This window comes from Microcaecilia unicolor, chromosome 1, assembly GCF_901765095.1.
Source record: "Microcaecilia unicolor chromosome 1, aMicUni1.1, whole genome shotgun sequence".
In the NCBI taxonomy this organism is placed as follows: Eukaryota; Metazoa; Chordata; class Amphibia; order Gymnophiona; family Siphonopidae; genus Microcaecilia; species Microcaecilia unicolor.
This window is the reverse complement of record NC_044031.1, coordinates 735,676,561-735,687,732: the sequence shown is the minus strand read 5'-3', so window position 1 is coordinate 735,687,732 and position 11,172 is coordinate 735,676,561. Positions and strand designations below refer to the sequence as shown.

At 43.0% G+C, this 11,172-nt stretch overlaps 1 protein-coding gene across 2 annotated transcripts in view; it reads right to left on the bottom strand.

Annotated features, from left to right (window-relative positions):
* LOC115459872 (aminopeptidase Ey-like) overlaps nt 1-9,253 on the bottom strand; it is a 327,255-nt gene extending 318,002 nt beyond the window's left edge. For both annotated transcript variants that reach the window (XM_030189685.1, XM_030189684.1), the window contains exon 1: nt 8,618-9,253. In XM_030189685.1, the coding sequence (XP_030045545.1) occupies nt 8,618-9,228 (611 nt within the window). In that variant the 5' untranslated portion in view covers nt 9,229-9,253. The remainder of the gene's footprint in view (nt 1-8,617) is intronic.
* Nucleotides 9,254-11,172: the final 1,919 nt, after the last annotated feature.

The following is an 11,172-nucleotide window of genomic DNA, read 5'->3' as shown; positions in this document are numbered from 1 at the left end:
ACTCTTGACATACAACTCAAAGGACAGAGAGGAAGATCCCATTGAGCTTTATCCGCAGATTTGCAGTTTTCTCTTTGGCTTTACTGATATACAGAATCTCCATCTTTAAACATCTGAGTGATAGTTTGTCTGTGAGCCTTCATCCAGGATGCTACAAATGCCAAAAAACTTGTTTACCAATTCAGCTGATTCTACCAGGGGATTTTCTGCTTTTTACCCACGCCAGCCCCTGGAAGATGGCCCCTGGGAGCATAGGATTGCATGTTAGCAGCCCGATGCTCTTGGGTGGTATGAACAAAACAGCTTACAAGGTTGATCGCAAGCTGTGTTATTCAGGTATTGCTGGAGTCACTAACTTGCTTTACAGATATACTGCAGGTTAGTGATTCTGGTGTAAACTAAAGAGTGGTAAAGGCCAACTTTTACCACTCCTTCATACCCCCTAATACTTTTACTTAGGGGGGTCTTTTACTAAAGATAAGTATGTGTTATCTGCTACAGGCCCATTTTATGCCTATGGGCCCTGAAGCAGATAACACACTAATCACCGGATTCCATCTAGTGCACTTAGATTTAGGCGCCAAAATTGACATGGATTCCATAACACCGCGCTTAACTTAATTGGGAGGTGGTGGAGATGAAAATGGTAATGGAATTCAAAAATGCGTGGGATAAACATAAAGGAATCCTGTTCAGAAGGAAGGGATCCTCAGAAGCTTAGCGGAGATTGGGTGGCAGAGCCGGTGGTGGGAGGCGGGGCTAGTGGTTGGGAAGTGGGGCTAGTGCTGGGCAGACTTCTACGGTCTGTGCCCTGAAATGGCAGATACAAATCAAGGTCAAGTATATACATAAAGTAGTACATATGAGTTTATCTTGTTGGGAGACTGGATGGACTGTGCAGGTCTTTCTCTGCCGTCATCTACTATGTTACTCATGTTACTATGTAAGCTAATGAGCACTGATATCAGCACCTAAAAATCTATAATGAACCCTAATTGGCACTGATTAGAATTTAGGCACACAACTCGCTAAGCGTATTCTGTAACGATATGCACCGAACTTCTAACGTGTGTAGGCAAAAAGGGGTGTGGTTTTGGGCGGGGAAATGGGAAGTTCATGGGCATTCCAAAGTTTACACGCCCAGTTATAGAATACCTTGAAGACCTTCTTATTTGCCAAGGCTTATCCCCCTGGCCAATCCTTTGTTTACCCTCTTCCACTTGTTGGCTTTTCACCCCTGTCATTTCCCGTGTCGTCCCGTGTACCTTCCCCTCCTGCCACATCCTGTTTCTGTGCCATCTACTACGACTACTACTAATAACATTTGTATAGCGCTACCAGGCGTACGCAGCGCTGAACATGAGACACACAGAGACAGTCCCTGCTCAAAGAGCTTACAATCTAGGTAAAACAGACAGACAAGACATGGATGGAGCTAGGCGTATGGGTTCAGGAAGTTGGTTCCAGGCATAAGGTGCCGCAAGACAAAAGGAACGAAGTCTGGAATTAGCGGTGGAGGAGAAGGGGGACGATACCCATCTTCAAATCCTTGCTTAAAGCTCACCTCTTCAATGCTGCATTCGGAACCTAACCTTTCGAACCTATAGGTTGCCCCAATCTGTCGGACCTATCAGATTAACTGTACATTTGTCTTTTAGATTGTAAGCTCTTCGAGCAGGGACTGTCCTTCCATGTTAAACTGTACAGCGCTGCTTAACCCTAGTAGCGCTTTAGAAATGTTAAGTAGTAGTAGTAGTAGTAGATTTATGTAAGCCACATTGCGCCTGCTTATGTGGGGAAAATGTGGGGTACAAATTAAATAAATAAATATGGCCTAGTGGGCCTAAATCTGTATGCAAGGATTTACACCAAATTTTCATTGGTGTAAATGGATGGGCGCAGATTTAGGCGCTGAAATATCCACTACACGTATTCTATAATCGGTGCCTAAATCAGGTGCTGATTATACAATACACTTAGTCGGCTCTGATTTCAGCCCCAGTTTTTTAGGCCTATCGCACAGTAAAAGTGTGCTACTCCTGTGGTAAAAAATATATTTTTTATTTTTGTTTGGGGATGGAGAGTAGGCATACCTGTGCTAATCGGGTAGTACAAGCACATTACCACGCACTACCCGATTAGCACAGGAGTAGCGTGTGAGCCCATACCACTTCCTAAATAGGTGGCAGTAAGGGCTGCTGGCGGTAGTAGCCACGCATTAATGGGGAAGTTATCGTGTGGCCAATTATAAAATAACAAAACCGACCATTTTACTGCCCCGCTATAAGTGGCTGCAGCGTGCAGAGTGCACACTATCCCCTGGATTTAATATAAGGTGCTTTGAGTTATGTGTGCAAATTAGGTGCACACCCAAATTTACATTGAATAATGAGCCAATCAGCACCGAGAATTGGGCAATAACAAGCAATTACCAGCACTAATTGGCAATAATTAGAATTTGCACATGCATCTTTTAGGCTATTCTATAAAGAGAGGTGCATAAATTCGAAAGCACAAACACGAAAAGGGGCGTGGCAAAGGGAGGAGCACGGGCGGGTCAGGGGCATTCATGCAATTTATGCGCTTTGTTATAGAATTAGGGTGATCTGCACTTAATTCACACACAGGAATTTACACCAGGTTTTCATGGTGTAAATGGTCGCGCCTAAAGGTAGTCATGGTTTCCAGCGCTAAGAGTTATTCTACAAACCACGCCTAATTTTAAGCACGGTTTATAGAATAGCGCTAAGCGTTATTTCTTGGCACCGATTTTTTGAGGCTCCATTTATAGAATCTAGTCCTGTTTCCTCCTGTATTCACTACAAACTGCTAATGCTGGTCTTTAAAGGCTGCTTTCCCTCTGCCCCTGCCCATTCCCTCTGCTCCTTCTCGTCTCCTTCAGTCTTCTTCCGATAACCTGTTTTGCGTCCCTTCGCCATACTATCTCTTGTGATACTGCTTTCAGCTCTCTTCGTCCTAAACTTTGGAACTCTATCCCTCCCCTCCTCAGATCTACAACCTCCTTTCAATCATAAGTACATAAGTATTGCCATACTGGAAAAGATCAAAGGTCCATCGAGCCCAGCATCCTGTTTCCAATAGTGGCCAATCCAGGTCACAGATACCCAGCAAGATCCCAAAAATGTGCAAAACATTTTATACTGCTTATCCCAGAAATAGTGGATTTTCCCCAAGTTCATTTAATAACAGTCTATGGACTTTTCCTTTAGGAAGCCGTCCAAACCTTTTTTAAACTCCGCTAAGCTAACCGCCTTGACCACATTCACTAGCAACGAATTCCAGAGTTTAATTACACGTTGAGTGAAAAAAAAATTTTTCTGAATCATTTTAAATTTACTACATTGTAGCTTCATCGCATGCCCCCTAGTCCTAGTATTTTTGGAAAGCGTAAACAGACGCTTCACATCTACCCGTTCAACTCCACTCATTATTTTATAGACCTCTATCATATCTCCCCTCATCCGCCTTTTCTCCAAGCTGAAGAGCCCTAGCCTTCCTTAAAACCTCCCTCTTCTCTCTGGCTTTTAACTGGCTCCTTACCCAGCCTTTCTTCACTCTTTTCTGTTGATCCCCTTCCTCCATCAGCACTATTTTGTATTTATTGTAAACCACTTAGTCGCCAGTTGTACATAAGCACATAAGCACCGCCATACTGGGAAAAGACCAAGGGTCCAGAAGCCCAGCATCCTGTCTCCGACAGCGGCCAATCCAGGCTTCAAGAACCAGGCAACCCTCCCCCCCCCCCCCCCCCATGTTCAATGGACTTTTCCTTCAAGAATCTGTCCAAACCCCCCTTAAACTCCGTAAGGCCAGCTGCTCTCACTACATTCTCCGGTAACGAGTTCCAGAATCCAACTACACGCTGAGTAAAGAAAAACTTTTTCCTATTTGTTTTAAATCTACTATATTCTAGCTTCATCTTGTGTCCCCTGGTTCTATTATTGTTGTGGATCTATTTGTGGTATATCAAGTGCAATAAATAAATGAAAATTAGTACAGACTCTTTAAGAAGAGGAAACACACTATTACCGGCAGACGACATTCATTTCAAATGACTGCCCATCTCTAGAGCATTTGCACCAGTGCTGGAGAGCACATTTTAAATCCCGTACATTAAATACATGTAACCCTGGAGGGTAGTCAGTGTGGAAACTTAACATTCATTGAAAGGAAAGCAGGACGTGGAGATAATACCTTTACACCATAAAAAGTTTTGAAACTATAAGGGCTCCTTCTTCATGCAATGCAGTAATTTAAAAAATCCCCAGCTTTCTCTGATTACAGAACATTTCTTGCCCCTGTTCTCCACTATGGTCCTTATGATGCAAAACAGGGATGTGCACTCATTTTGTAATGAAATAAAATAAATGCAATGAAAATTTTTATTTTATTTCATTTTATTAGTAATAAAAACAAACAAAAAATCCTGTGGTGTTAAGGACTCCTGCAGTAATGGCCATGCGCTATTGCTGATATTAGCGCACGGCCATTTAATGCCATGTTAAAATTGGTTGCAGTACGTGGAAAACCCAAGTGCTGACACCAGTGCCAGCCACATTTTAGTGCAGCTTGATAAAAGGACCCCTTTGTGTCTTAGCTGATTTTTAAGACAGCGCAGTTCTGGGGGGGGGGGGGTACCAGGTTGCAGATTTCAGCTAAGCATGCATCATAATCCCGTGTAGTGACGTTTTTGTTCTTGATTGCCAAATACTTATTAGATTTATTGTAATTTACTGAATAGCTACATCGGGTATACAGTACATATAAAGTATTGCATACCATGTATAATGAGTTTACCTTGTTGGGCAGACTGGATGGACCGTTCAGGTCTTTATCTGCCGTCATTTACTATGTTTCACAATTAGGATTTTGTTTCAGAAATGAAATCCCTGATTGCCACCCACAATAGAAATTGAAACATTACTCTCCCCCTCGGTTTTCCTTTGTGTCTCCCACCTGCTCTGGATGCCTCTTACATCCCAGGTATGGGATCTCCATAATTAAAATGGTGTAAAAGTGCACCCCAGTCACACCCATCCCTGCGAGCAAAGCTGGATGGTGCCGTTTTTAAAACAGAACCTGGTATTGTAGGAGGAACTGAATACAGTGATAATTTATTGCAAGGAAATGTCTATTAATGACTCAACCCTGCAACACTTCACTATTAAAGATCGTATTGGACATTAATGAACTCTTTTACCTCAACCCAACTTGATTGAATCTTATCTTCCCTATTCCAATACAACATTTTGTACCTATCCCGTACCGGATTTGGCGAATGCCTTCACGGTATTATGTATTTATTTATTTAATTGCATTTGTATCTCACATTTTCCCACCTCTTTGCAGGCTCAATGTGGCTTACAATACATCACGGATAATGGAAAAGCCACATTGAGCCTGCAAACATGTGGGAAAATGTAGGATACAAATGTAACAAATAATAAATAATAATAATATTATCTTGCATATAACCATGTGCTCATGTCCAGGCTTCACAGAGTAGAGGCTTTTTACTTTAAATATCTGCTTGTTAATTGACTTTGCCATGTCCTTTCTTGATCTTTTGCGCAGTTCTACTTTCTGTTTCTCATAACACATTTTATTCCTTTTATTTTTGCATTTGCAGGAGCAGTTTCCAAAAATGTGAGGGTGACTGTTGTCAAGGGTCAGAGGAGAAAGAGAATGTGTAGAGAGACTGTAAACAGAGAAAGTACAGAGCAACTGTATAGGAGAAGTTAGAGAATATGGAGTGGAAATGTGCCCAAATATCTCTCCATTCCCCTCGCAGTCCCCCACGCTCCAGATACCACCATACTTCAATGCTTACACCTCACAGACAGATCCTCTCACATACCACACAGGGCACCCTTGGTCCCTCCACACCCTCTCTGTCCCAGATACAATCTAAAAGTCCTGCCCAGATGTTCCACAAATAACCCTCCGCAGACACAGATATTGCACTTCTGTCGCACACTGCAAATGTGCACTTTGCAACTTACTTTCTTTTCAGTTCTCTCTTAAAACACAGGAGTGGAGGAGTAGCCTAGTGGTTAGTGCAGTGGACTTTGATCCTGGGGAACTGAGTTCAATTCCCACTGCAGCTCCTTGTGACTCTGGGCAAGTAACCTAACCCTCCACTGCCCCTGGTACAAAATAAGTACCTGAATATAAGTAAACTGATTTGAATGCAGTTGCAAAAACCTCAGAAAGGCTGTATATCAAGTCCCATTTCCCTTTCCCTATTTGAGATTCTACACGGAATGTTGCTACTATTGGAGATTCTGATTCTAGATGGAATGTTGCTACTATTGAGATTCTATTGCTACTATTTGAGATTCTACATGGAATGTTGCTACTATTGAGAGTCTGATGCCACTATTTGAGATTCTACATGGAATGTTGCTACTATTGAGATTCTGTCGCTACTATTTGAGATTCTACATGGAATGTTGCTATTCCACTAGCAACATTCCATGTAGAAGCCTGCCCTTGCAGATCAGCAACGCGGCTGCGCAGGCTTCTGTTTCTGTGAGTCTGACGTCCTACATATCTCTATGTAAAAGCCCAAATGAAACCAGGCATAAACCATTTAAATGATGTTTTGGTGCAATGCTACGGTTGACCTCTTCCAAACCAGGCCACTACCACAGCTATACAGGAGAATTATAAGTTAGGGTAACAAGTTTTAATAATAACATCACCATGAATTGTGGCTACAAAGAAGTATTATTGTCCTGTGTATATTTAAATATTGGAGAACACATGGAAAAGCTGGAATTTTTCACATTGCTGATTTAGAGCCTTTGTTCTAGCATCAATGGCCTCAGTCACCCGTTTAAGGTTAAACGCCATTTCTTGGGTTTCCTAGCGTGTATTAGGGGAAGGGTCCTCTACATCTGACATGTTGCTATCTGTTGCACTGCAAATTTACAATATCCAGATTGAAAAACAAAGGATTTCCTTTCTTTGTAAAAGTATAAAAAAATTGTACTATAATTTCTAAAAAAAAAAAAAAAAAATTACCTTTTTCTAGCTTATAACTTGGCTATTGTTTTAAAAGCTGTTTTATTTGTAAATGATTAGTCACATTGTAAATAACCCCTAAGGCCTTCACTTCATCTCTTGCTTGTGAAAGTATATTTGACAGCAGTGATGAATTCTTTATTGGTTCTGTGTCAATAAGATAAAAGCTAGCAAGGTCTAAAGCGATCCTTACAACTGATCCTTACTCTACTCAGAAAGTAAATGCTGCATTCCTTGTTGGTGCTTGGTTTTCACAGTGTCTTTTCACACATTCCAATAACCTGTCAAATCTGTTCTGTAAAATATATAGATTATCAGGGTCCTTGGCCTGTGCCACACGGGCTGTACAGCCGAGCACAAGACAAACATTTTCGGTTCATTTTCAGTTTGTTTGGCCTTTTTTCCTGATTTTCCAGGTTTTCTTTTTTTTTTTAATTGTTTTACATATTCATTTTAATTAAAAAAGATTTAATGCACCTTAAAACCTTTTAATGTGCTAATGAAAAACGTGCATTAATTCAGAGGTTAATACGTGTTAAATCACGTTGTATATGTTTTCCATTGAAGGCAACTAACGCCTCACGGTACTATGTAAGCCACATTGAGCCTGCAAATAGGTGGGAAAATGTGGGGTACAAATGCAATAAATAAATAAATAAATTTAGGGCCTTTTTCACTAAACCACACTAGCAATTCCTGGCGCGCAAATAAGAGGAAACCCATTCAATTCCTATGGGTTTCTTCTCTTTTGCCGCTCGAGAATTGCTAGTGCAGCTTAGTAAAAGAAGCCCTTAGGGGGCCCTTGTACTAAGCTGTGGGGAAAAGGGGTCCTGCACTAGCGGCGGTGGCTGTTTTTGCCACGCTAGGGCCCTTTTTACCACAACAGGTAAAAATGGCCATGTGGTAAGTTTGCACTTGCCGCAGGGCCATTTCATGGGGGAGTACATACTGCCACCCACTGAGGTGATGGTAAGGGCACCTGCGCTAACCTAGCGGCAACCGGGCAGCAAGCAGCGCTGCCCAATTACCGCCACGCACTGGGGGTGGAACTACCCAGTGGCGTAGCTAGGTGGGGCGCCAGGGAAGCGGCCGCTCCCCCAAACGGAGTTCTGCTGGCGTCTATTTTTTCTCGTCATGTTGCACTGAAAATGTGCGCAGGCGGAAGCCCGCTCTCGCTCCCCCCCATGCCGTCAACCTGGCTCCGCTTCTGGAACTACCACCAGTCCCCGCTTTGGGTCGGCGGTAGTTCCGGATTTTTGTGCGGCAAGCCCGCGGTGGGCTTATCACTGTTTAGTAAAAAAGGCCCTTTAGTGTTTGCTCAATGGGCACTTCTGGTACCAGGCAAGAATCAACTAGGCAGCCACCTAATCCTAAGACTGGGGGCGGGAGGAGGGGTCATAAAATTGTAAAGATCATAAAAGGAATAATGCAATGGAAGACAAAGGCTTGACATAAAAACTGTCCCCATGCCTTTATAAGCCTAGACAATGCACTGCACAGAGTCTCTTAAAATATCTCTTTACTCTATATAACAACCTCTTATTAGGACACACGCTAGATATCACCCTACCTGGTTTCATTGCCTTCCTTGTATTCGCTCCTGTAAAACCCAGCCAGGTCATCCGCCAACTCCCCAGTGAACTCAGCAGAAAGCTTGTAATTTTTGCCTGCCTCTAAGCTACTTTCCAGTTGCACCACCAAGTACTGGGTTGGAACCTCAAGCCAGGTTCTTCGTATGGCAGGCGGGTTGGAACCATCCACTCCTTCAAGAGAAACACTATGGTTTCCTTTGAGGGTATAGTTCAGTTTGTTGCTGTGAATCAGTATGAGGTCTGTTGCATTCACACAGTTGATGTAGACATTGCTGTTGCCCTTGAAAATGTAGAGACCTTCATCGTTCTTCTTCAGATATGGCTGCAGCTCCACCTCATATCTGTCAGGGATGACGGAACCTGGGAGCCTGTATTTGTTCCAGGGTTCATTTGCCGGTGGTGTGGTGGATTCGGCTGTGGAGTTGCTGCCGGCAGAGGTTGTAGAAGGTGTCACAGTGGGTGCAATGTCATTTTTATTAATTTCTTGTGCATATACAACTGCCAATGCTATAATGGTGGCCACTGCTGCCACACTGAACAAGATGCCTACAATAGCGAGCACCTTACTGATGTAGAAACCTTTTGCCATTGTCAGCGCCACACACCACAACGAAAGAAAAACAGAGTACGGTCCTCTCCTTTTATATGCCTGAGAGTCGATGCGAGAGGGTCGTACTGTGCTCTGTTAATTAGTAAAATATTAACTGGATGGGATCAGTGCAAAGTTCTTTATTCAGCTGACTCTTCCAGGATTTTTTCCAATCTCTTTTAGACATTTTCATAAATTGTGCTCATAAACAATGTTAATTAAAATATCATGGGTGCATTCTCTCTTAAGAAATTAAGCTATTTTTATCTCCTACATATGCCAAAACTCCCTTTTTCTCTTTCTGTTTGTCTCATCCTTCTCGCTTTCTATGTGTTTCCACTCCCTGGAAAATGCATTGGCTTAACTTGGGCGACGTTTCCTTTGCCATACCTTTCAACTTTTGAAACCCCAAAACAGGTAACGCAAGCAGACGATGCGCGTGGCCACATGGGCAGGGTAACAGCAGTTCAACTTGCCGACTTTTAAGGAGAGCCAGGGGCCAAAATTGGGAGCAGAGCTGCGGAGGGAGAGTGGAACAGCCACAGCTAGGGTGTGTGTGAGAAAAGCTTTCGTGTTTTTCATTTTGTTTTCCTTTGAGGAGCATTGCTTCGTTTTTGCATTATAGCACATAATAAAACCAAAATGCAAACATGAAACAAAAGAAAAGTGTTTGTGTCTTTTAACCTGAGAAATAATGATACAAAACAAATGTTGGTGTTTCAAGCTCTTTCTTTATTTAATAGTTTTAAAGCACTCAGGACAGTGGTTCCCAAACCTGGCATTGGAGGCAGCTATTCAGGTTTTCAGGATACCCACATGAATATTCATGAGAGAGAGAGTTGCATGCACTGCCTCCAACTTTCATAAGTCCCTGAAGACGTATCTCTTCAATAAGGCCTACAAAGAGGACCCATAGCTTAACTATACCACCTCACCAATCCACCCCTATCCGAAAGTCATCTTTCTATTTCTATCTTCTTAGTACCTCTTTCCATCCTTAATCTCTGTGCTCCAATTTTTATTACTGTTACGTTTGTACCCCGCGCTTTCCCACTCACGTCAGACTCACAGAAACAGAAGCCTGCGCAGCCTTCTACATGGAATGTTGCTAATGGAATAGCAACATTCCATGTAGAATCTCCAATAGTATCTATTTTATTTTTGTTACATTTGTACCCTGCGCTTTCCCACTCATGGCAGGCTCAATGCGGCTTACATGGGACAATGGAGGGTTAAGTGACTTGCCCAGAGCTGCCTGTGCCTGAAGTGGGAATTGAACTCAGTTCCTCAGGACCACAGTCCACCACCCTAACCACTAGGCTACACCTCCACTAGCAACGTTCCATGTAGAAGTCGGCCCTTGCAGATCACCAATGTGGCCGCGCAGGCTTCTGCTTCTGTGAGTCTGACGTCCTGCACGTACGTGCAGGACGTCAGACTCACAGAAACAGAAGCCTGCTCAGCCTTCTACATGGAATGTTGCTAGTGGAATAGCAACATTCCATGTAGAATCTCCAATAGTAGCAACATTCCATGTAGAATCTCCAATAGTATCTATTTTATTTTTGTTACATTTGTACCCTGCGCTTTCCCACTCATGGCAGGCTCAATGCGGCTTACATGGGGCAATGGAGGGTTAAGTGACTTGCCCAGAGTCACAAGGAGCTGCCTGTGCCTGAAGTGGGAATCAAACTCGTTTCCTCAGTTCTCCAGGACCAAAGTCCACCACCCTAACCACTAGGCCACTCCTGGAATGGCAATGCCATAACAGACCTCTATAAGCCACACTGAGCCTGCAAATAGGTGGGAAAATGTGGGATACAAATGCAATAAATAAATAAATACATCTCATGAATATTCTTTGTGGGTATCCTGAAAACCTGACTGGATGGGGTGCCTTCAGGACCAGGTATGGGAGCCACAGACTTAGGAAATAAACCCCTC